The 25,543-nt window shown below is 47.5% G+C and overlaps 6 protein-coding genes across 6 annotated transcripts; 2 read left to right on the top strand and 4 right to left on the bottom strand.

The window, feature by feature from the left end:
* Positions 1-675: 675 nt before the first annotated feature.
* Positions 676-1,774, bottom strand: ANOM_001798 (Clr5 domain-containing protein; the record flags this gene model as incomplete). Its single annotated transcript, XM_015547055.1, has 2 exons — positions 676-1,582; positions 1,647-1,774. 2 exons carry the CDS (start codon positions 1,772-1,774, stop codon positions 676-678), a joined length of 1,035 nt encoding a protein of 344 aa, XP_015411211.1.
* A 6,087-nt stretch (positions 1,775-7,861) lies between these two features.
* On the bottom strand, positions 7,862-12,849 carry swr1 (putative SNF2 family helicase/ATPase (Swr1); the record flags this gene model as incomplete). The annotated part of the gene is made up of 2 exons (XM_015547056.1): positions 7,862-12,655; positions 12,715-12,849. The coding sequence occupies 2 exons, from the start codon at positions 12,847-12,849 to the stop codon at positions 7,862-7,864; spliced, it is 4,929 nt and encodes a 1,642-aa protein (XP_015411212.1).
* A 388-nt stretch (positions 12,850-13,237) lies between these two features.
* Positions 13,238-14,313, top strand: ANOM_001800 (uncharacterized protein). Its single transcript, XM_015547057.1, has 4 exons — positions 13,238-13,276; positions 13,345-13,467; positions 13,536-13,847; positions 13,917-14,313. Exons 2-4 carry the CDS (start codon positions 13,345-13,347, stop codon positions 13,944-13,946), a joined length of 465 nt encoding a protein of 154 aa, XP_015411215.1. The 5' UTR covers positions 13,238-13,276; the 3' UTR covers positions 13,947-14,313.
* A 469-nt stretch (positions 14,314-14,782) lies between these two features.
* ANOM_001801 (C2 domain protein) lies at positions 14,783-19,114 on the top strand (the record flags this gene model as incomplete). The annotated part of the gene is made up of 6 exons (XM_015547058.1): positions 14,783-16,722; positions 16,771-16,956; positions 17,006-17,474; positions 17,572-18,156; positions 18,225-18,627; positions 18,741-19,114. 6 exons carry the CDS (start codon positions 14,783-14,785, stop codon positions 19,112-19,114), a joined length of 3,957 nt encoding a protein of 1,318 aa, XP_015411216.1.
* A 292-nt stretch (positions 19,115-19,406) lies between these two features.
* Positions 19,407-19,918, bottom strand: ANOM_001802 (putative translation initiation inhibitor; the record flags this gene model as incomplete). Its single annotated transcript, XM_015547059.1, has 2 exons — positions 19,407-19,520; positions 19,685-19,918. The coding sequence occupies 2 exons, from the start codon at positions 19,916-19,918 to the stop codon at positions 19,407-19,409; spliced, it is 348 nt and encodes a 115-aa protein (XP_015411217.1).
* Positions 19,919-22,029: 2,111 nt separating this feature from the next.
* On the bottom strand, positions 22,030-23,731 carry ANOM_001803 (uncharacterized protein; the record flags this gene model as incomplete). Its single annotated transcript, XM_015547060.1, has 2 exons — positions 22,030-23,373; positions 23,582-23,731. 2 exons carry the CDS (start codon positions 23,729-23,731, stop codon positions 22,030-22,032), a joined length of 1,494 nt encoding a protein of 497 aa, XP_015411218.1.
* Between the last annotated feature and the right edge of the window lie 1,812 nt (positions 23,732-25,543).

Consider the following 25,543-nt stretch of genomic DNA (forward strand, 5'->3'; position numbering starts at 1 on the left):
AAAAGTTGAGTAGCTGTCCCCGCGTTCTGGGATGTGCCGAGGTCCATTGTCGGATAAGATGATTTGACCTCCTTGAACGGTGTAAATGATTACCTCATACTCCTCCTCACTAGCCCTTCTGCAAGTGTGCAAATGAACCTTCATGTTAACCAATGAAGGATGTACATACGTCTGAAGTAGATACAAATATTGAAGCTCCAAGATATAACATTGATGAAACCGAATCCCAATGCCCGGATTCCGAATTAGCGAACAGTAATAGTTTCGAATGGCTAAATGTACAGGTATGCAACTGGACACCTTAACTCCTTCTTTGCTCATGGATATCAAATAATACTCCCCTGGTCCTGTAGTACCTGCCGTTGCGCCAAGGATCTCATGGCCTGCTGAGATCATGTAGCTTCATTATTCAGCATACCACCGCCGTAAACGAAAATTCCACCATTTTCCTCTCCAAATTCCATATACACATAGACAAACCAAGACCACCAAAAGAAGGGAAGGGGGTGAGGGGATGGGTAAAATGGAGAAAAAGGAAAATTTCATGCATGGTAACACATTACTCAAGAAGTCTTGGAATAGCACTGTGAATACCTATATATTTTTATGAATGCAGAAACGGAAGCAGACCGACAATCAATGCCGAGAGAGGTATATAGATAGAAAGTGTTTTGGTCAATAGGGAAATGTCGGCGCACACATCACAGGATGTCCGCTGGGGAAATTGGGGGACTGAGTCACTGGTCCAACCGGAGAGTGGTTGGATAACTTGGTAGGGAATGACATCTTCTCTTGCTGCCCTCCCTTTTGGTTGGCCCTTGAGTGACCGCCAGCGGTACCGGGGCTATAGGGAATAGGCATACTGCGGAAAGATGGCTTCCTCGCGTCATGTAGGTCAAACACCTGCTCATGCGAGAACGAGCACCCTGGGGAAGGGGGTGAATATAGCCGATGAGGAGGGTGTGGAGATACCATCTGCATTGCTGGATCGATGGGGGGGCTCAGAGGTGGGGCTGTGTAATATGGCATTGATGAAGGGTGAGCACCAGCCTCTAAATGTATCGGATACCACTGAGGCACAACCCAACTGATTGGTGCTGTCTCTGCAGTTGTCGGGGTTGTCATGCATGAAGCTGTTGTCACCGCATAATGAGAGTTTTGGAACGAGCCCATCGAGGACGCCGAGTCAAGTATAACGCCATCTATTAGAGGCGAGGTATGGGATGATGGTTCGAAGGAGTTAGAGGTAGAAATAACTACCACAGAAGAATCCCTGTCATGAGCCCAGGCGTTGGAAGCATTCTGGTTGTTGAAGGATCCTGTGGTAGGGAAATCATGATGCGTATATGATCCATCGCCCATGTAGAAGTCTGGTTCGGAAGAGGATAATACTGTATCTGGTTTCTGTGTCGAGCACAACTGGGTCTTAGGAGAAATTGGAGTCTCGTCCTTTGGTGACCCTGCCTCGTGGCTACTGCTATCTCCATTGACATCCGGTTGGTCATCCTGAGACTTTTTCCGAGTCTGCCGAGAGGGTTTGGTAACACGCCATTTCTTTAATCTACTCCGCAATTGAGTCTCACTGTTGACGATTGCCATAGAATTAGATCAACCGTACACAAGAACAGTTGTTTAGAATGACTCACCTTGGGTTAAAGTCATCAGATCGGATTTGTTTAATGACTTGTTTGAGAGGCCACTCTTCGTCCTTGTATAGCTTGGCGATCAAGGCTTTCTTCCTCTCCCATACGTCTGATGGGATTGTGTTCTTCATCTCCAATGCTCGTTTTAGCCTATTTGCGGGTTGGCTAGTTGGTTGAAAGAGAGTACAGAGAATGGATTGGGGTGGAAGGGTGATGCAAAAGTCAATAGGTTGTATAGTCAATGTAGGAAGTACGTGAGGACTCCGAGCTAGAAGCAATGATAGGAAGAAAAGCGAAAATACTGTATATGAAGAGGAAACTGTTATACTCTAATGGAGGAGATCGGGGGATCTAAGGTATTAAGTACAGGACAACAAGTGTATCACTGGTAGATCCTAGTGGGTGAGTTACCAGTAGGAACCACCACAAGTGCATGCACCACTCCAACCAGCAGCACGCCATGAGGAGAAGTGGATAAAGCGAGGTACTCCGTATGAGATTGAGAAGCTCGTGCCCATTGAGCAGTTCATTCGGGGAGAAGGGAGATCTACCCAGCATGACAATGCCCAGGGAACAACACCACCCACAAGTGGACCACTTTCTTTAGTCTGGTGGGGCTTGCAGTTCGGTCACTCGGGTTTTTTACTAGTAGTTGCTGGGCATGGTACTTCCAGTGCCTCGGGTCCTGTCATTCGTCTTTCAGTAATCTATTCGTCCTTCGTATCGTTGATAAGTTCTTGACCAGGAGTGCCGAATCAGCTTGACTCATTTAAATTACTTGAGTAATTGCCATGCTCCTGGGTTCCAAAGTAAGCTTTTTCTGTCGATCATTTTGGGAAGTATTCCGGGTTGGAGGACGGAGTAACCATGTTCAACTTCTGCTGCTAACCACTGCACATCCACCCCAACACTTGCCTATGCGTGTATCTACGTTGTATGTCCTAGGACAGACGCTGTGTAATTACCAAAAAATAAATAAATAAATAAATAAAACAAGGATATCACAATGGTAAACACATTATCCACTTTCCAGTAGGCCACTTCTTTTTTTCTTGGGAATGAGTCAATAGGGATGTTATATTTGATCGATGTGTCAATTACCTTTTTCATTGTGGTATCGCCCCATCTCTTCGAAGAGCATCTAAATGTCTCATTGGACTGCGTAATCCATTCCCGTCAATAGTTCCATCCGACAGGATGTAGGTATACCTAGGTACCTAGTACCCCCCAGAACAGTCAATAAATTCTTACCCCCTGTTCACATTATGATGGTTCCTTCTTTTGGTTCCTCCTCCTTTGGACTTTATTTTTATTCTATTATTATTCCTTCTTTTGTTTTTGTTTTTTTTTTTACCAATTCCCAAAAACCAAACAAGTCCAAAAATACATACTTTGTACATGAGGGCAGAAGAGTACTCCACCGAGACAGGAGAATGTACGGAGTAGAAATTCAAATTAAAAACCTCGCTGGCTAGGCTCATGGAACGATCCTCGCAGGCTAACCAGATCCAGTCTACTCCGGTTAAGCCTCTAGTACGGAGTACGGAGTAAGGGGTGATCCCTCCATCTTGTGTTCATAGTGGGGAGGCTAAGCCCAACCAAACGCTTGGCGCAGTCATGGAGCTGCCTATTCAGGAATAGGTGCGTATCCTCCAGGTTGGTTGGTGATAGATGTTAGTGCTGGTAGTACTAGTAGTACTACCAAGTAAACCTTACCAGTGGATGCCGGAATACATGGAACAGTTGCAGCACGTGGGTACCGTATTAGTGTGTATTCATCTAAAGCCTATCCAGTAAGGTTAAATACAGACGACAGTACCTCCTTTAGTAGTTTGCTCGTGCGAACTTTGGCGTAAAGACGAACAAAGTCAATCTACATGCCTGTGTCGCGGCATATGTTCCACGCTCTTCCGTACTCATGTTATGGTAGCTGTTCCTCCTAAGGGCCCATTGTTCATGACCTGCCAATGAAACCCTTCATAATTATGACACTGGCTATGGCTACCAACACTTGGCGATTGACCGCCTCAACCATACATTATCCTTCCATGGGTGATACTTGGAGAAGGTCATCGATGGAATGGTTCTGGATGGAGCTTCTGCGGAGAAGACGTTCTTAACTCCTCACTTTAGTTCTACCAAAACCATGTGGCTTGACTGTCTGATCATCCCTGCATTAGGCTGCTTCAATAACAACGGCAGTATCTGAGCAAGAAGAGAAACCGTTGCGAGGCATGACTGCTGATAAATTCCAAGGAATATACAGAGTACATGCAAATGATAATCCTTTAATATCCTCTACCAATATGATTGACCGTAGATACCAGTAAATACTAGTTTTATCATCGTCATTGTCTTAAATTCGGTTGGGTTGAGGCTCGAATTAATGTAATATACAATTCATTCATTCATTCATTCTCTCTCTCTTATTTTTACCGATGCTGCCCCGTAAAAGATCAAGTGACCAATTCCCGGCGGCTGATCGGAAGACAAACCAAGGAACCGTAGCGCGCAAATTAACTCTGCGCGCACCGTTGAAAACTGACCATTACCTCACTACAATGTGGACAACTTATTTTGTACAGAAAAAAAAAAAGTTTACGTTAAGAAAATCGGCGGTTTACTTCCGACAAAAGTTCACAGCATAATGCACTGTCAACATATCGGCGACCGTAGAAGAAAGTGGAAACAAAGGCAAAGAAAAAAGGAAAATGCAAACATACAGAATGGATTGATTTCATCCACCAAACCTACGCACTATCGATGATGCTCGCAGGAAGCGAAAGGGAATAGTGCCGTGACTAGACTATCTAGCTCCTGACAGAAGTGGGGACTCCGGAGAGGGATGGGCTGCGATAGAGACTCAAAGTTCACAGCCTGCAGAGTGCCAAAGTGGACAGCACGCGGGCAGGACGCACCTATACTTACCCCCCCCCACCCCAAGGCTCAATATAAGGGGGAAAAAACATACATGCCCAGCCACTTGTCTGAAGTGGAGTCGTGCGAACCCCCCAGCAATGCCTAATCGATCTGGAGCATTGTAGAGGGGTCAGTAATGACGATCAATCTCTCGTCTGATCTTCCCCAAGGTCCTCAGTAGTACTCGCTGCAGGATTCATCCGAGTCGGCTGCCTAAGTGGGAACGGCCCCAGTCAGTCAATATGATTTGATAGAGCCCTTCTAGCCTTTCCCACGTTGCAGTATCTCAAAACATGATCTGCAACAAAGTGACTGATTGCCTCGGCCTAATATTACAGCATCAAGGCCTTTTCGTCTTCAGCTTGACGTAGTCTCAGATATTGTTCGTGAAACACGTAGAGATGTTGCGAGGTCTCATCTGATGCAGGGGAAATTGAATCACTCGCTATACTGTAGTAGACCAACTTAGCATTTCAGTTACCGAGCTAACATCGCCAGTATTACATCATATCCATTGACCACACTACAAGTCATAGCAGTGCTAGCAGACTTGGGGAGGACAAGTCATACATGCGTACTAGTAGCACACTTATCACCCCCATCATCAGGCGGATGATCCTCGCACATCTGTGCCGTGGCTGACTGGATTAGATGGGCACTTTAGAGTGTCCTATGCTGCAAGATTGGCGGATATAGAAAAAAAATATCCCTTACACTAAGTCGGGTGCTTCCTCTGATATGTAATTACTGAGACCCGAATGATTGGCTCGGGAAACTAGCCGAATAAGCCATGCTTTGACACTACATAGGTACTAAGGTAGCCTGAGACGATGCACAGATCTCCTTGCTACTACTGTACTACGTACTGTACATCCTCCGCTGATTTACTTGGTATGGCTTTGGTTGACTATGACGTCCCTTTTGCATGGGGTTGGAGAAAAATCATAATTATTTTCATTGTTACCTGATATGTTAGCTTCATTTCTTTCTCTTTATCAGGTGAACGATATCGGAGGAACAGTAAACGTACTGCGCTGTACTCCGCACATCAACAGGGATACATATATGTATATGTGTATATACAGTAATATACAGACCGACACTCGGTAAGGTAAATCTATCAACTTTATCAGGACAATTGTAAATCCAGAATTAATTGATTAAACCAATCATCTTTCTTGAAAAAAGAAATGTAGAAAATGATTTGCCTTAGGTGACCGGCATCGGTAGCCGGCACCGAGGATCATACCTGTGTGATTTGCGACCGTTTCCAAGGAACCTCAACCCCTTGCCTTTCGGAGACCATACTCAATAGGTCAAGTAGCACCGAGGCCCTTAAGTTTGAAGGCAAGGTACGGGAGTATCTTCAACCTTCAAGAGGATAACCATTCACTGGCACCCACGTGGGTGGTTGAATTTCGGGTTATAGAAATCTAATAATGTCAACTTTCTTTTATGAGGTTACCATGGGTGTACTACTAGAAGATACTTCCGAACTTTCCACTGGCTGGGGATATTTTCTTTTTCTGGGTTGTGCCGAATAAATTCCGCAGCAATGGCATGGACTCCGAAATAGCATAACCTTCGACCGTTTCAAACCAGATGGTAATGGTCTCACTGACCGTTAGTTCATACTCCGTAGGCTCTCCCCTCCTTTTCATTTGGTCTATCGTGCTACTATACTAGGTATGCAGTTCGGCCGAAGGATTCACATCCGCAGATCATGGCAGACTTCGAGTCCCAACCAGACCAGATACGTAGCCAGCGCTATAGAGTTCAATCGCCAGTTCCAGTTGGTTCAGGGCTAACGGTCTTCACGTGCCAGCTAAACCCACTAAGCCCACTACCGTAAGCAGCACTTAAAAGGAGAAAACAGACACCGACCAGGACCATCATTACCCGAATAAGCGTCATGGACTTATCGAAGCTCAAGCTCGAGTGAAAAGAAGTCTCCGGATCTGTACACTTCTCCGAAACGGCCGAACTTCATCCCTTAGGACAGAAAAAGGGCCGCTGTTCCCCTTATCTCTCTACTCCCGGATCTACAAGCCTGGTCCGGGTGTTCCTCGCCCTCCGTGGAGGTGATCGGTGCTCCTCTCTACCTCCATGTTACTCGCCAGCCCTTCAGAGTCTGATGGCTGATCAGTGGGGCGTTGTGAAACATGAATTGGAGACAACCGTTGCTCTCAGCGCTTCTCCTTGGAATCGACTCCAACTTGAATCCGTGGTTCAACCAGATTTAGACTCCAGCCTACCAATGCCCGTATTCAGCTGATTTTCTGTCGTCTCGGCAATTCTGCCTGCGAGGAATTCCGTCAGCCACATATGGACCAGGCTATCTACCCAATTCGCTTTGCCTGTTATGAACCTCATCTAGATTGAATTAGATTGGAATACATTCTCAAACCTGGGCCATGTCTGGAGAGACAATTTTTGCCCAGCCAGAGTCTCATCTTCCTTTCACCCAGTAGCGCTACATCCGAATCATTCCGAACATGAAGGTGGTCTGTCTCTTCAAGTGGATATGTTTCAGAACGATGTTGCGCATAAACCTTCGCTTCATATGAGCGATTAATCAAGACCTAGCGGTATTATGATTGACAACCCATAGCATCACCCACGGCACATATCCCACCATGTCTAAAGCACTCTGGTGGTGGTAACTAGTAGTAGCTGCCTTAAAATCCAGAGAGTGAGCTACTACCTCATTCTAGACTGTGGTAGAGAAGACCCCTTTTCGGCTAGTCTTTCACACTCTACCATTGCATGGAACGATGGAAATGCAATCCTCCTTTACTGAAACAAGTGCATCCCTCTACAGGCTTATTATGTGGTGACCCTGCATCATCATCGCAATTCATGATCATGTACTAATACAAACTTACACCTGGTATCCCAGCATCTAGCTAGTGGCGTCTCAACCAATCATACCCTAGGCAAAACATAAAGTGAAAAGCAAGCGAAGAGTACTAGGTAGCAAAACGCGCATAGATGTCACATTATATCCACTACCCACCTGTTCATTGAATCCAAATATAGAAGAGAGAAAGGAAACATTTACAGATCAACAACCATAATGACAATGTTAATCTTTTCTCTTCCACGATGGACGCCTTCCAAACTCCAGCCAGTAATCCTTCTTTTGCCTCTCGGTCATCCATCGAGTCTGAGAAGGAGCTAGAACTGAGTTAGATACACAAGATTTAGCAATCAATTGCAAGTACAATTACATTGGACGCTTCGGTCCTTATACTCCTCATAGGAAACACTATCGTGATCATAATGAACTCTTTGTCATCTTAGCGACGTCTTTTGCGAAGACGATGTTCCTTGCCCTTCTTAGACTTCTTCTTACTCTTATCCGGGGGCAGAACGAGCGGTTCATCCTTCAAGTTCCATTCCATAAAGCGTAAGAGGTAGTCATCGATGTGAGCGGTTTGTGGCTCAGCATCTACAGATTCGTCCGCACGAGGCCCAGGGGTTCCAAGTTCATCGCTGGCGGCTAGTGGGGTTCCAACCTGGGTCTGGGCAGGTGTTTGAGCGGGTGTACCGAGAGAGGCACTCCGGTCTTCAAAGTCACCGTCGTCTGCATGCTCCAACTCCTTTTGGGCATTCTTTGCTGCGTCAATGTCTTCCTTGTCTTCTGCCTGTTCGAATACGCGAGAACTGCTAGATACTCGGTTCTCGAGGACACGGTCCATTGCCGCGCTGGCCTCATCCTGGCCCTCCAGCATCTCCTCATTACCAATCACCTCGCGAACATCCAGCTTGGCAAAGTAATCTGTGGTAAACTCGCCCTCTTGGATGACGACGTCGTCTAGCATCCTCTTCTGGTTCGCCTTACGGAGGATATTGGATTCAATGGTATATTCGGAGACGAACCGGTAGATGTGAACATCGCGCGTTTGCCCAATACGGTGACACCGATCCTGGCACTGTTTATCCATTGCCGGGTTCCAGTCCAGATCGTAGAAAATCACAGTGTCTGCACCCGTCAGGTTGATACCTAATCCGCCAGATCGACTGGACAGAATGAAGGCGAGAATGCGACTGTCATTGTTGAACCTGTCTGTAAGAATCTGGCGTTGCTCGACTTTAGTGGTACCGTCTAATCGGAGGTATCGATGCCCATGGATGTTGAGGAACTGCTCTAAAATATCGAGCATCTTAGTCATTTGCGTAAAAATTAGCGCCCGATGGCCTCCAGCCTTAAGATCCCGAAGTAATTTGTCGAGCCTTTGTAGTTTACCGCAGTCGTACTGCAGCAGTCTCTTGTCTGGGAACGCGATAGAAAGCCGCATTTGAGCTTCGTGAAACGGATCGTAGGGTGGAAATATCTCCCTTTTGGTTAAATGCCGGGTCTTGATCGGGGTTAGAGCGGCCTCGGCAATTCCAGCGGCGACCACAGCAGGGGTGACACAAGCAAATCGCTGAACATAGCCATCCATTACGTGCGAGCGTTCTTTGATAGACAAAATCAACGAGGCAAGAACAGATGACCGACTGGACAACCAGTCTGCCAGTGACCGCTTCCGCAAGGGGCCATTGGACGTCGGCCGCTGTTTGCTGTCTGCCGTGAGGAACTCAATGAGAGTACTTCCATACACAGGACGACGACCGTGCCGCTTCGACTCGAAATACAGGCATCGTTCTAACTCCGCCATCCTCCTCTTCCTACACTCATTCTCTAATACATCCAGTGTAGACTGTATGGTTGAACCGTCGAAGTTCATGTCCCAGTTAGTCCTGTGGTACTGTTGTTCGCGAAGCACATTAAAAGGACCGTAAGCCATGAGTCTCGTACTATCATCAGCCAGTCTTCGGGATATATCTTCCCTCGAGATAGGGACCAAGTTAAGAAAATCCAAATCAAGTCTGTCGAGCGGGTGTTCAAAGAGAAGTCGCCGGCGAATGAGAAGTTCTTTGATCTCAAATTCGGTAGCTACAGAACGTGACATCGCAAAGGATGTCGATATCGGCCGAGTTTCAAACAGATCCGGATGGTTGCAGACTTTCCGTAGCTGCATTAAACAATTAATGATAGATAGATAGTTCCCGGAAGCGAGAGTCTCCTTAGTCTGTGCTCTGGACATGAAACCATCATAGAGAAACCGTTGCCGCTTCGAGAGCCTGCAATAAATGACATGTTCGTATTTTGCCGGCATCTGCTTCTCGACATCGGCTTTAAGACGGCGTAATATATAAGGCCTCAAAACAGTGTGAAGTTTGGTGACGACTTGCTTTGCTTCATCGTCCATCGTCTCTCGGCCGTGTTCGAGTATTTGCTCGACCGGGCGTCGAAACCACTCCGAAAAATTCCTGAGATCTGCGAACCCCTCAATGCCCGTTTCATCGCCATCAGACGGCATCAAGAAAAACAGGAGCGACCAAAGTTCTGTCAGGTTATTTTGAAGCGGCGTACCGGTAAGTAAAAGTCGTGCCCGTGTTCTGAACGTTAGCAGTGCCTGCCACCTCTGCGAGCGAAAATTCTTGATGTTATGCGCTTCATCGAGAATCATATAATGCCAATTTCTTCTTTTGAGAACCTGCTGATCTTGCAGGACTAACTGATACGAAGTGATTAGAACATTCCAGCTCGTGTCATCCATCCAGCCCCTACGTTTCTGTCGCCGCTCCTCTTGGTTACCGTAGTAAGTCATGATTTTGAAACCCGGACACCACTTCTTGAACTCCATTTCCCAGTTAAGGATCACGCTTGTAGGAACAACAACAAGGTGTGGCCCCCATACTTCGTGCTCCACAGCCAGATGTGCGAGCAAAGCGATAGTCTGAATAGTCTTGCCAAGACCCATTTCATCAGCTAGGATACCATTAATATGGTTGGTATATAAACCAGCAAGCCAGTCCAGCCCAAAATGCTGGTATTCTCGCAAGGTTCCTCGGAGTAGATGCGGAATGGACGTCTTCAGCCCTGGAGCGGGTGATTCGCTGGGCTGCGCAGGTTTCTCTCCTGGTGCATCGTAAGATGACACAGATTCTGGGTCGGAAGGCTTCGTAGCAAGTGTCCCCGGAGATGCTTCACTAGAAGGCTCTCCACTCTGATAAGTTTCGCGCTGGTCTCGCTCCATGTCGCCTAGGGGCTCTGTGGGAGTATTTTCGTTCCGGATATTTGGGGTACCTGAATTATCAAGAATAGATGCATCCGACATTTCAGCATCTGTACCCTTGATGTCAGTGAGAACGTTGTCGACCATAGTAGAGTCTTTGGCAGCATCAAGGGGTGTTGAGTCTAGCTGTGCTGGTCCATTAGGCACCAGGGAAACTTCATCTGGGTCTTCCAGGTCCTCTTCCTCGGATGCGATCTTCGCATTGGCGCCATCGCCTACAACGTCATCATCGGAATTCTCATCATCAGCCTGAGGATCGTTGGCATTGAAAGGGGAGTCATTCGTAGAAAAGAATCCCAGCAACCCTGGGCCATCATCGCTCTCCTCATTGGAGTCGGAGCCATTTGAATCCTCGTCATCTTCGCTTTCTCCCATATCATCATCCATATCTGTAGACGCTTCGTCGCTATCATCCATGAGCACTGGGTCGACATCTTCGAGCTGAACTTCCTGGGGTGACAACTCTGCTAAAGGCACGTTCGCATCCCCCACATTGTCTACGAGATGACCAACCTGTGAAGTATCGGTATTTCTCGACGAAGCCGTGTCATCGGAAGCGTGAGACTCGTGGTCCGAATCATCATTGAGTGAAGAAAGGTTGGCATACTTTGACCGAAGCTCCTCTGCCGTTAGACCCTCATCGTCATCAATAACATTTTCATCTTCGCTTCCAGATTCCGTAGATGACATATTGCTTTCATTATCTGAGCCATCCTCAGAGGAATCGTCCGTTTCACCTCCTTCCTCATCGCTAGATTCTAGTGCATCACTTCCCGTTTCTCCAAGGATTTCCATTCGCCTTTTCTCGAAGAGCATAGTGGACTGCTTTATTGCACGGTCCAAGGCTTGCTGGTCTTCTGCTTTTCGTTCCTCCTCCCAGCGTGCCAGGCGCATCCTATCTACGTCTGCGCGAGCGAGGTCAAACATCTTCTGAAGGTCCTTGGCTAACTGTTTGCGCTTCCCACGCATCTCCTCTTGCTGTTCCCGAAGTATGTCCTCTGGGTCCTTGTTGCGTTTCCTCCACGCATCAGCACACCATTGAGCGAAAAGCTTTGCCGTATGGCGATGGCGTCTATGTTCTTGGTCAAGAAGTTTCTTGAAATACAACGCGTGCGCCACAAGATGGTCCTGGTGCGTATATTGAGGGAGCGGTTCGTCTTGCTGCTCCGGTAAATAAGCAGAGCATACTTCTGGGCTAAGAAGACCGCCAGGCTCAAGTGCTGTAGATATTCGACACCTCCGCCTTGCCTCCTCGAGCGCCTCCGATGGCGTGATAACTGCGTCATCTCGTACCCTTCCTTCCTCACTCTCGAGCCATTGTTTGAACGAGCCATACTTCCGAGGATTCAAAACGTGCGAAGGGTGCTGGATGCTGATAGATGGCCTTCTAACTTTGATTCGTAGCCTAGGGATTCGCGGCCCCCCATCTCCATCGTCATGTTCAATATCTTTGGCCCTTTTTCCAAAATCACTCGTTTCACTTGTCGCCTGAGCCGCAGAAGCATTAAGAGTTACGCTGGAAGTTCGAAGGAAGGCTGTTGAAGTACCAGAGCTTCGTGACCTCGTCCGTGCATTGGTTTCCTTAGAGACCGGAGACTGTGAGATACGTTGCTGGCTTCCAGCTATCCCTCTCGTTGACAGGCTTTTAGGAGATCCGTTGACTGCTGTTATGCCGCTAGCAGGCTTTCCATTCGTGTCTAAGCGAGATGGAGTCATCAACACTGACGGCGACGACGCAAATGTCTTTCCACCACCCAAAGCATTTTTACCTACTGATTGCTTCCGCGCTGCTCGTGTATGTCTTTTGTCTGAAGGGGGTTGCAACTCGAGGGGTAGCACATTGACTCTCGAAGACTTGCGTCTGCCATCCTGAATGAAGGATGTTGGTCCATCAACGCCAGCTTTTTTCCATGGAGCGATGCCGGCCTTGAGCTCGAGCGACGAAAAGTGGCCGATCCTGTAAGTCTCCGCTTCTTTGATGGCGGTCCTTCCGTAGTATCGGTTGTGACCTCATCTTCTTTGACCTCTGCAATGATCGAGTCGCGATTCGTAGGATCAACGAATGTTTGGGATGCAGAGAGTTCGGTAGGGGCAGGTCCTATTTCGGGGGTCACGCGTTCATCTTGATGTGAAATGCCATTCGGGCTGCCGTTTTGCATGTCTTGTAACCACTGAGACAGGGGCCCTCTTCACAGCTGACCCCGGTTTTCCCAACGAGGACACGGTTGAAGTAGGGAAGATTGGCATCAACGTGTAGCTATAGGTGAGTTGGAATGCCACAGCAAATTTGGCATAGTTATCGGCACTGTAGCGCGAGTACGGAGAGATAAACAACTCGGTAAATGAGAATGGGTGAAGAAGAGGTTTTTTCATATTGTGACGAAGAGTACAGAGCGACGTGTATGTAAGCGCGCCCGCGGACCCAAGCACTGAATCGATGCCTGAGGCATAAAATACCGGCCCTTGCCGCAAACCTCCAGTTAATCCGAACCCCGTCATCGTCGCTTTCACTTCATCTTTTGGTCTAGTGAGCCTTTCACCCCTCCCTTTGCCAACCATCAACCTCCAATTCTTTGCAGCAGAAGGGTTAGTACGACTTTTTGAATGATTGAGATTCCTCTATTCAAATCCTTCATACTAATGGCAACGAATAGATGCTGTCTCAGCGGTTTTTGACCCGGCGCCTGCCCCAGGTGGCCGTTCGTTATAACAACCCCCGCGCCTTTTTCTCTCAAAGCAGGATTCTTGCGGCTGCAGAGCTTGATGATCCTTTGCAGGTATAGCATCCCTACGATAGTCGTGTTTTATTCGGTACCAATTGACCCTGTTTGGTTTCAACACACAGAATGGTAATTACCAGAACCCTCCTCGCGTTAAGCGTGCCTTCAGAGACCCTCATGGCGACTGGTGGGACAAGCAAGAGAGACGGAATTTTGGAGAGCCAGTCCACGAGGAAAACGAAATTCTCGGGGTTTTCAGTCCTGAACAGTATACTCACGTTACGTCCCGTAAGGGCTTCTTCCACCTGGGCGTGTTCGTTGCAACCTTCCTTGGATTCTGTGGTATCGTGAGCTTCTACTATCCAGACAAGCCTAGCGTTCCCAGAACATATCCGGAAGGCTTGGAGAAGGAACTTGGAGGACCCAATGCTGTTAGCGTAAGTCCCTAATATATATCTCCCTGGCATACATTTTGCCTGGACGTTAAACTTACATTTTCATATTAGGCCCGCAAATCCGGCGAGGACTCTTGGTGATTGATTGATGTTTGCTTTCTTCCCCTGTTGTGTAAATAAGTACAGTACAATTCTCTTTTCGGCGTCAATCGAAGGTCTGATTGTCGACAATTTCAGGTGTGAGGGCTGCTCTTCACCGCTTGGCCTGTTAGCCTCCTGGCGCTCTTCAGCGTCTCAGCTTCTATTCCATACCCGGGCTTTTAGGCTGACGTAGGGTGTACATGCCCAATATCTAACCAACCTGCCTCAACAAAATGACGGGAATCAGGAGGAAGTGAAGATGATAGTCGAGGGGACATCAAACAATCATTATAGTGTACCATGTACCCTCTCTGTTCAAGGTTTCAGATGCTTTAAATGGGATTAAACGGAAACTAAAGAATAAACCCATCGCGTCGACACCAATAGCAATAGCGATCAGAAAATGCACACAACTTAAGTGTAAATTGGACTTAGAGATTCTCACAGCAAGGAATGTTATGCAGCTGACATGAGCGGCAACCTGCATAGCGTGAGTTGGAACTTTTTGCTTTATACTTAGTCTGCCCTACAGAGCACTACGTCAATTACTTGGGGCAGCTTTTTGTTTCAGGTGCAGAAGCGCCTCCCGCCAGCAACAACACAACACCCCTTTCTTCCTTTCTACCCACCGGCATTTTCCTACCAAGTCGCCCTCGTATCTGTCCCACCTCATTAATTCTGTGGCCTTGAAGAGCCCAGCGAATATAGTGTGATTTATTTCAGTTCAGCTGGCGCTGGCTGGTGGTACGATCTCTCTGTTTTATCCATGGTCCCGCTTTCCGTTCCCTTGCCCCCTCTCCCCGAACGCTGTAACATTCGGATAGAGAAACTCCTCCATGTCGACAGCATCTGATCAATCCCGAGGCATCAACCGACGGATTAATAGTATTCAAAATGATTCTCGCCACACGCGCACCCTTTCTGGGTCCCGCCGACGCCCTGTGAACCCTGCGACGGCCTACACATTTGCTCTCAGAGTCGCTTACCTCTCATACCTCCTTCAACCTCGTTCGCGCCGTGTACAAAATGTGCCCGCTCCTCACCAGCGGCCGAAGCGCTCGTCGACCTCCTTCCACGACCTTATGAGCGATTTTTCTCTTGTTAGGGATTCGAAGAGCACGCGGTTTCCTCACGGCTTCATAGCTGAACTTGAGAAGAGGTTAACGGGTGTCTTAACCAAGAAAGAGAAAAGAAAGGAATATCAGGACCCCTTGGTTGTCAGAACGTTCGCCGCATTCCTCAATACCCTTAAAGAGCAGTCATTTAAGAAGCGCATGGAGAAGGATCGGCGTGCCGAAGATCTTGTCCTTATTTTCTACTCAAATGCAACCAAGGAATTGAGTAAAGGCAAAGATCCAGATGATGACCACTGGAAATTTATGGTGGACAGGCATGTCGCACTCTTTGTCCGCCTGATTTCACATATTTTGAAAGATAATGACTGGGCGAAAGAACGACCGGAGCTGGCGAACCGATTATCGGTCTTGGAGAATAAACTCCTTTCCCAGGATCAGGACCTTGTGCAGTCTAATGGTCCGTCGACAGTGGAAGTTATAGTGCCTCTAAGCTATGATGTGAAAGACATGCCTCTAGTGCAACATGTTGCAAGGGTTTTCGATATAAGCACCGCTCAAGTGCAGTCCGACATTGACAAACACCGGGAGGTCTGGACTGCACAGGCGGCTCTCAAAGACCTCAAAGCCTACCAGACCCATCTCAGTTTGAATACTCGAAAAACTATGTCCAAAGAAGACTTCGAGAATGAAGAGGCATACGAAAACTGGAGGAAAAGTGAAGGCCCTGACCTATCCCAAATGATGCTTGCTATCGTGCAAGTGAACCCTGAGCTAGCAAAAAGCACTCCAGGGGGTGCGCTTCCACAGTTCAATGCAAATGTCGGAGACAACAATGATGCAGCCCCTGGCGATTTGTCAAAAACGAGTTCTGACAGGCCGATTTCATATGTAATCGATCAACCAGTGGATATCTGTTCGCTATCAATAGGCGATAACAACAGTGAGCCCGATGAATCTGACACATACACATACATACCACCAGACCCCCGATCGATGTATGGGTATATTTTGGCTCAAACTTTGAGCCATGACCTGAAAGATCGCGAAATTGAAGGCACACAATTTGCGTCTGAACTCCCGTCTATGAAGCTCCTCTCGAAGCAGTCAGCCGAGTTCTTGAACGAAGTTTGCCTTCGTTGGCGAATCCCCTTCTTTTCTAGGCTAGTGCTGTTCCTGGAAGTTGTCCGATCGAAATTTGTAGACAACGAGATCGACCTCGACACCCTTGATTCAGCATTTACCTATATCAAGGAGACACCATCATCGGAGAAAAAGCGCAGCAGCTTTGTGGCTACCGTTCTCTTTGACCGACACAAGTGGACTGTACACGATTTGCTCTCGATGCAGCAGTTACTCTCTTCTCTCCATGAAGCACTTCTGCGGGAACTATACGACGTCATGATGGACTGTTACGAAGGGAGACCTCGACCTATTGGTCCGGTAATGTATGTTCTAGAAAATCATATTCAGCTTGATCCCAGCTACACAGAGGATCTGGAGGATATCAACCGTTTTCGTTGTTACGTTCAAGATGGTCTCGCCCAGAAAGCAACAGAAAAGTATCAAGACCTACTCGGGCAGTATGTCCCAATGGATCAGGAGACCTGGCAATTCGACCATATCATTCAGCTTTGTGAGGCCATAACAAAACTTGCTCAAAAGATTAGAAAGCGCTACCGAAATAACCCGGAGATCATGGGGTAAGATGCAGTTATTTCAAATAGTAGTCTTCTACTCACAGAATACAGGGTCAACCCATACAAGATCTTGCTTTCCAACGTGTTGCCGATATTCGCAGAAGACGCTCATGAAATGGTGGCCCGAATCGTCGAACAGGGCAAGTTGAGAGGGGAGGAAATCCCAATAGAGGATGGTTTTGATTTATATAAGCAACTCACGACTATACGTCAACTCTTCATCGAGGCACTCCCTAGGTAGGACCATCGCTGCTAATGCAAAATGTCGATACTAATGTGAAACCAGCGCTCCTTTCCCATTCCGTGTTGAGGATTTGCTGGAAGAATTTGTCTGGCGGTGGATCCGCATGACAGAGGAGAAGATTACAGAGTGGGTTGAGCAGGCTGTCAGACAAGATGCCTTTGCCGTCCGATCTGATGACTCAATGGAGATGACCCCAGAGGAGCATCGGCACAGCGTTTCTGTTATAGACATATTCCGCTCATTCAATCAAGTGGTAGAGCAAATGATTCAACTCGGGTGGGACGATGACTTCCAGTACGCGAAATTCATGACTGCATTGTCCAAATCGATTTCAAATGGCCTTGCAAAGTACTGCGAGTCGTTGGAGCAGATGTTCGCGCGAGAAATGGACAGGCTTTCGCCAGATCAAGAGGCGGCTTTGAATCAAACAGCCCAGGAAAAGCTGATGCAAATCGCCAAAGAAGCGTGGGCGAGCAAAGAGAAGATTGAGCCATTCCAATTCTTTCCTGAGGTATGTCAGCTCCTGTTTTATCCCTCTTCACCCCGCACTCTCAGTCTGTCTTTTTATTGCCTGGTAAGGTTGTTTTGCATAGTTGACGATTTCATAGTCACTGGTCAAACTGAACAATGTTGAATATGCCCTTACCCAGCTTGACAAGCTAGAGCGTGAAATAAACGTTGATGGCTGTGCAGATGTTATCGCCAAGCATGCCCCTCCACAGATGCAGAAGATGCGCAGATCAACAACCTATGTCTTCACAATTAAGGTCGTAGAAGCTGAAGATTTGAAAGCTTGTGATATGAATGGGGGCAGTGACCCATATGTGGTGCTGACAGACGAATATCAGAAGCGCATTGCTAAAACTCGTATCATCTACAACAACCTCAATCCACGATGGGATGATTCTGTTGATATAACAACACAGGGTCCTTTAAACATCATTGCAACGATATGGGACTGGGACGCAGTGGGCGACCACGATTATGTCGGCCGCACTTCTATAAAACTGGACCCTTTACATTTCAGTGATTTCTTGCCGAAGGAATATTGGCTTGATTTGGACACACAGGGCCGATTGCTACTCCGTGTCAGCATGGAGGGAGAACGGGACGACATACAATTTTATTTTGGTAAAGCCTTCCGCACATTGAAACGTACGGAGAGGGATATGACACGCAAAATCACGGAAAAGGTAAGTCCAAACACACTCCAGGGTTCTGGGCTCTGAATAACAAGTATCGTCAATAACACAACCAATAGCTATCTGCTTATATCAGCCATTGTTTATCGCGTCGAACCCTGAAATCCTTACTATCGCGTGGTCTCAGTATCTCCAGTGTTTCAAACTTTCTTAGCCGAAATAAGGCGCAAGCTACTGCCACAGGGCCATCAAACGCGGATGTGGAGAATGCACTAACTCCGCTTTTCGACTACTTTAATGATAACTTTGCGATTATGAACAAGACCTTGACATCTGAAGCTATGAAAATGGTTATGGCCCGATTATGGAAAGAGGTTCTCAGTACTATTGAGTGCTTGCTTGTACCTCCCTTGTCCGACAAGCCATCCCATCAGAAACCTCTCACCATGCAGGAGGTTGATATAGTCTCACGCTGGCTCGTGCTGCTCTTGAACTTTTTCCACGCTATCGATGAGGAAACCGGTGAAGCAAATGGGGTTTCGATTGATATCTTGAAGTCGCCCAAGTATCACGAAATCCAATCTCTTAACTTTTTCTACTTTGAACCCACCGACAACCTCATTCGCACATCTGAGAGGATGGCCTCGGCAACCATATCTCGCAGCAGGCCAATAAAAACCGAGCATCCGCGCCGGCCCATCTTGGTTCTGGAGGATCGGGCGGATTCCTCGGTGTTCCTGGTGCTCGGCGAGCCAAGAGCATCATGCTCTCGCGGAACCTGGGCACAATGAAGAAGATGAAGGAGGAGAAATGGCGCGAGGCTCAGGCCGAACCAAATGATGACATGATCTTGCGAATTCTCCGAATGAGGCCAGAAGCTGCTGGCTACCTTCGTGATCGAAGTCGTCAGAAAGAGCGACTCGCAGCTGCCGCGGCTGCGGATGCCATTGTGAAACAAAGCCTGATGGCTGGTGGGGGAAGGATGACGGGAACTTTGGGGCGACGATGACTGCTATGAGGACGTTTATTGTTTTACACTGAGTCTGTTTTTACCTTTGGAAGTGTGTTCCAGCATCGCTTGGCCATTTTTTATGCGCGTGATGATTCCCACACCGTCTGTTTTAAGTTACGATGCGCTTGTTGTCTTCAGGTAGTATTTACAGGGTTCCTACTTATAATGAATGAGACACTAATTACCAATGAATGGTCATCCGGGGTAGTAGTAGGCCGGGCCCCATTTAACACTAATCACATTTGATTGCATTTTGATTTGTATGCCATGTAGAAGAAAACGTTTTGATTTACTCCAGAGCGATGCACTCAATCTCTACAGGCACACCCTTAGGGAGCTGGGCGACAGCAACACAGCTACGAGCGGGCTTATGAGTGAAAAACTTCTCATAGGTGGCGTTCATCTCGCGAAGTTCGCCATATCAGTAAGGAAAACCTGGTAGAGTATCTCGGTCAGCCACAGTCTCCTCGCGATTTGAGGATAGAGATCAGAGAAGGGTAGGACGGTTGTTGACCAAAGGAGAAGAAGGGGAGGTAGGATAGTAAAGGCAAGGAAAGTTATACGCACGTTGACCTTGACGATCTTGTTGACGCTGGAACCAGCAGCTTCAACAATAGCCTTAATATTGTTGCAGCAAGCCTGGGTCAACTCTCCAATGTTTCCGGTGACAAGGTTTCCAGAAGCGTCAGCGGGGATCTGGCCGGAGACGAAGATCTGGCCATTGGCACGGACGGCTTGGGACTGTAGGATAATTGACATGTCAACAACTTTCGACGCCGTGGTTTGGGGTGGGGTGACCATGGGGAAGAGAAAGGAAATATGTATAGACGGTTTGCTGTTCGGTTGGGAGACTTACGTAGGGGCCAGCAGCTGCGACGAGTCAACTTGTTAGCTTAATCTTGTATGGTCTGTCCGGGCGACGGCAATTGAATAGTAACAGGTATCTTATACAAGGGCGGGATTGATCGAGGGCAGTTGGGATGGGGAAGATGACTCACGAGGACAAGCAAGGGCGGCGGAGATGGGAGTCATGCCAGACATATTGACGATTTGAATGGGGAATTGAGGTCGGAGGGTACGAGGAAAAGAAGAGGTTAGTGATGAGGAGAGAAGCTGAGGGTGGGCAATTCGAGCGGAAAGAACACGAGAGCTGATCCGCAACATGTATGGAGGGGTTGAGTCCTATTTATTTGGATATAACAGAAGTATTCCGCGGGAAAGAGTGTCCTTGGGTGATTGATGGTCGGAGATGGGGTTCTTAATTTCGACCCCTCCCGACATAGGTGGGGCTTCTTGTCTTGTTCCCAGAGGGCGTTTCTTTTCCTTCTTGCAAGGTACCAAATACGTCCAGTAGATTCCCCGCGGGCGAATTTCTATACTAGGCTTGTATCAATGGGGTTTCGTTTGTTGAACTATGTAAAGATATACGTAGGTATGGACATCCCGGCATATATTTAGAGAGTATATATATACGTATACATATTATGCGATAGTATTCTATTATCTTGATCAAAGGAGTTTAACCCTTCGAGTTATGTTTATTTTCTTTTATTTTTATTTATTTATTTATTTACATATCCCCCCCATTCTCGAATGAAATCATCTGTCCCAAGGACGGTTTATGATAAAATTGCCCAGAAAGAGGCGGGCCCGCAAAGAGGAATTAATTCCATATAGAAAGCATATAAGTCTTGACGTCGACAATATCTTGGGAATGATCGACAACGCGATCGAGCCAAACTTCCCCCATGATTTAACTGTACATAAACGAACAGGGATCGTCAAATTTCATGCTAACACAGCACATGGCCCACCCAGGCCAAAGGAATAAACCTCGAAACAAAAACGGCAGACATGGTCGACATAGTACAAGCCCATCTCATAAGCCTCGGATTTCACCAATCCATACCTCCATTAAAGCCATCTTTGTGACCTCCTTCATATCGCTGCTGGCCTTGATTTCGAACCAAACCCTCTATGGCGGCCATATTTTACTCCCCCAGGTACTCTTCCTCCAACAAGGTCATCAGCGCAGGAATTGCGGGCCATACTTGCTCTTTGCCCACAGCGAGCTATGATATCAGTACCGGTAGGGCCGCATGCTTCCCTTCATTAGGAGGTATATGGATAGCTGAGCTTAGCGCCCTTGAACTGCAATGCCTGAATATTGACCGCTTCAACTCATCCGAGAGATCCTGGGATCGCGATGAAGAGAACCATTTCTGCGAGCAACTTCGATCATTCGGGGGTTCCTGGTATCCTTCACATCTTTCAGATGGGTTATGGATCGATGGAAGGTGTAGTAAGCTACACAAGCTAGAACCAACATTGTCGGTTTTCCGTCGCATTGGTTACCCCGAGGGAGGAGGCGTATGGGTTTTGGGTATCCACAGCGAACTCTCATCCAATGAGACAGCAGTGCGGAATGCCCTGACAATGGAGGAACGGTGCATTGTTCTAGAGAGACTGGGGGCCATCTTCTGTAAAGATATCAAGTGTTGCTCGGCTTTAACTGATCCTTCCAAAGAACCACACGAGCTGGTAAAAGAGAGGATGAGATCGAGAAACCTGGAGACAGCAAAGCATGTATCTTAGCTTTACCCCTAGATTTGAGTAGCCCATACATAGTATACTGGGATTGACTTGTTATTTCCGTGAAAAGCACCGTGTACCACTGGAAATTGATGTTCATATGTCGAGCTGGCCAAGGAGGTATCGGATTTCCAGCGAGGATTATATACAAGGTGAAGGCATTCCACTGGTATATACACTCAGGATATGTAGGTACATAAGGCCGATGAAGTGGCAGATATATGTCCTGATAGTCATGGCGTCGTCATCACATTCATCACAGCTAGGACATGAAACATAGGTGAACGTCAGCAACAGTTACAAGGCACGATCCATGGATATCACTGTTTATTGATATGAGATCCCAATTGCTGCAAGAAAGAAGAAGTTTGCTCTGGGGAAAAGCCAAAGAATACAGGACCGTTGAATACGATACTGGCCGGCGAGTTTGTTGGGGGAGGATGAGCGTGTGTATGTTCTCCAAAATCCTGCTCCGCAGTGTCAATGGTTCCGTTCTTCTTCCCATAATCGCGAATTGTCTCTGTCTCCGGTGCTGTATTGACGGCTGGAGCTGCGCCATGGCCGAAAGGACAACGACCAGATTTGGGTACCGTAGAGTCACGGGGCGGGATGGAAGAGACTCCGATAGCCTCTTCCTCCGAGGGCTTCTTCGAGTTCTCAGGAAAGGCCGCCGCCGGTGGAGGAGAAAGTGGAGGCGATGCTGAAGGAGGCAAGGGCATCGGGACAGGAATTCCCCAAGGCCTGCTTGGAGATTCACCAACGCGGACCTCGCGTAGCGGACGGTCAAAGCGGCCCTCCCTCCCATCGTCGTTCTCTGTCTCGCCCTCTTTAATAGAGGGTTGCATCTCCGGATTTATGCCAACCTCTTCTGCCCACTTTTCCACTCGTTCGGCAGAGGAACTGGATGTTGGAGCGCCGCTATTACCACGGTTCGGAAGGAACGCTTGATGTTTGACGGATAACCCTCGAATCATATTAATGAGACTACCATATTTTGCATCTAGATGCCGCATGCTATGGGAATCCTTCTGATAACGCTGGACACAAATTGCATGACTTCGGGGTATTTCGTGTTTGTGCCTTTCAACATAGTCGGCAATTTCTTCCGGGCTATGTTGGTCTAGGTATCTAATAGGGCACCGAGCAACAGGACATTGGGTGGTCGATGTCCTCACCGAAGGAGTCTGACTAGAACGCCTATCATTTCGTTCGGCCTTTATTGGGTCTAAACTTTCGTGTCCACACGTGTCATCATTCTGGATGTTGAAAGGATTCTCAATCACATTAGCCACCCCATTATCATTAGACGTCATATTCTTAGACTTTGCGAATGGGCAGTGCAGATTTCCCTGAGTGCCTTTGGTGGTGAAGTCTTTTTCTAAAGAGCCAGGAGCTCCGGCCCTAGTGGCAACAAGACATGGATTGGGCTCAGGGTCACTCTGTGAATTCAGGACAGATTTGTAACACACCACCCCGTCCGCTATTGGTTTCAGAGTCTGGTCGCCTACATTGCCAGACTCTGCTAGTGTTCTTACTACGTCGGGAGGACTAAAAGACGCAGACTTTTGGTTCCCGAATTCGGACGAGTGACCGCGAATCCTTTCTGAGACGATCTTGGCATGAGTGTCAAGACCGCCGGGAAGTCGACCTGCGAGCTTCATATACTAGTGTGGCCATTAGCACAAGGATACGCTTCAAGAACACGACCAAGGTAGAGAACATTGTTGTTGATATGCCTCATCAGATAATACATGATATGTCCGTCACCGCCGCAAATGCGACTCCTGATCTAGAGCTAATCGATTTTTCTCATCATTTGAGGCAGAGGGGTAGAAGGGCTTGTGTGGAGTTGACAAGGGGAAGAGTGCCTACCTCATCATAAGCATATTCCAGCTTCTGTTGCAAGATATTCTCCTTGCAGATAAATTGCTGAGTGGTTAGCAAAAGAGCTTCGAAAGCTTTCGCCAGGGTCTGAAGTTGTGGATCCTGCTGCAGAGAGGCAGCGACAGGTGCAGGAGACATAGTGCTTTGAGCAAGGGCGATTACAAGACAATACACATCACATCTGAGAGTTAAAGCTTAAGTAGCACTTCTGCACTGAGCAGAAGTGCAGCTTGAAAGTCATGAGGTAAGATGGCGGGAGAAAAAGAAAAGCGGAAGATCACTGCCTGGAGACATACGAAGAATCGTTAAGCGAGGTGGACCGTGCAGCAAGCACGTGACATATGATTACAAACTTTGGAGTAGTGAGTAACTATAACTGTATTCAGCACAGTGTAAGTATTCTTCTTTATTATATATTTAACAAAGTACGGCATCAACAAATAGCCGGGCTAGCTCAATCGGTAGAGCGTGAGACTCTTAGTCGTCACGGTATCTCAAGGTTGCGGGTTCGACCCCCGCGTTCGGCTGTTCTCTTTTGCCTCCTGATCCTCTAGCAACATATAGGGACAGTGGCTTCTTTTCTGTTCTTTGTTCTTGTTTTTGCCTTACTTAGATTTTGTGACTGACAATATCACATTGCGAGGAGCATACACTGTAACACGCAATACAGTAACAAGGAGCTGCTGTAATGCCTCGGCGATACAACCTGGAAGGTATGTAGTATGCCATACGGGGTGGAACCGTTGGTCCCAATAGGTTCCAGGCTCATCGGGCACCGTTGTGGTATATTCGGGGTTGCATATATAGTATTGATTTCGTTGCAAGAGCCAGGGGGATCGCAGCGTAGACAAAGCCATACAGGTATATGGACATCCGTGCGGCGTGGTCAACGGCATGCATTGGCAGTGGCTACCTTGGTGCTGCAGGTGGCTGCAGATGTTGAGCTGCATTGTGGGGGAGGTGAGCGGTATTCCTCTATTTCTGAGTTATGATTAGTCGGAATCCATGTGGATATGTTGCAGTCAGGGACACCGTCATGCAGCCTGAGACAACAGGCAGACCTCCATGGGCTACATTCGAAACTGGCTCGGGTTTTCACCAAGGAAATGGTTGGGTGCTCTCTATAGATATATTTCTCGATCTTTACAGTTACATATAAGCTGTGTTCTGTCGGGTTTCTTTGGATATTTGAATACTGTTTGTGAATGCACCGATATCAGCTATTGATATCAGGGGGCTTAGACAGTTGGGGGAGGAACCAAAGTACAATAGTATTCGTTGGTGAATTCAGGAACCAGGGCCGAAAACGATCCGGGAAATCCGAGGGTTGCATGATATCCCCAACCTAGTAATAGCCGATATGGCACTGTCACGTCACACATGAAGCATGAAAATAGAGACACTCATATAAGTAAGGTGCATTACGAGTGTGAGACAATAATGTGGCAAATCGCTTGACATGAGGCCATGGGACAAACCTCCGTCGTCCACGATCTATATTGGTAACGCATACTTCATCTCGCAGCAGCAGAGCACGCAGTAGTTTGTATTCATCGCCTTGGGCATGTACCAATTTAGCGTGATCTGAGTTGCCATTTGAAGAGAGGGACTGGATCTGTACAGAGAGCAATTCCGACTATTATGGTTAATATGATTAATCGTCGTGATTAATTTTTTACCGGTTTGACTCACTACGGATCGGAGTACTACCTGGAGTACTCCGTATGGTGGGCAGCCTGGGCATTCGGTCTAATTTCCAGAAAAGTATATTGGTGGTAAAGGATTGCATGGAACCCAGATAGGGAATGATAGTCCAATCATTCCTTACCCGGGGATCCATCGTGGCTTGTTGATCCAATCCACTACTTGATAACCCTGACCGCATGTGTGGATTGTTGTCGTGTAATCCGCCGATATGTATAACAAGATTAGTGTTATATCCACGTAGAA

The sequence above is a fragment of the Aspergillus nomiae genome (assembly GCF_001204775.2).
Source record: "Aspergillus nomiae NRRL 13137 chromosome Unknown contig00016, whole genome shotgun sequence".
Lineage (NCBI taxonomy): Eukaryota > Fungi > Ascomycota > Eurotiomycetes > Eurotiales > Aspergillaceae > Aspergillus > Aspergillus nomiae.

What these genes read in the sequence shown, in the direction of transcription:
- ANOM_001800 (XM_015547057.1), top strand. Translation starts at nt 13,345, where the DNA reads ATGCTGTCTCAGCGGTTTTTGACCCGGCGCCTGCCCCAGGTGGCCGTT. An exon ending in AGCTTGATGATCCTTTGCAG is followed by an intron (nt 13,468 to 13,535) that starts GTATAGCATCCC and finishes TTCAACACACAG; the next exon opens with AATGGTAATTACCAGAACCC. An exon ending in GAGGACCCAATGCTGTTAGC is followed by an intron (nt 13,848 to 13,916) that starts GTAAGTCCCTAA and finishes TTTTCATATTAG; the next exon opens with GCCCGCAAATCCGGCGAGGA.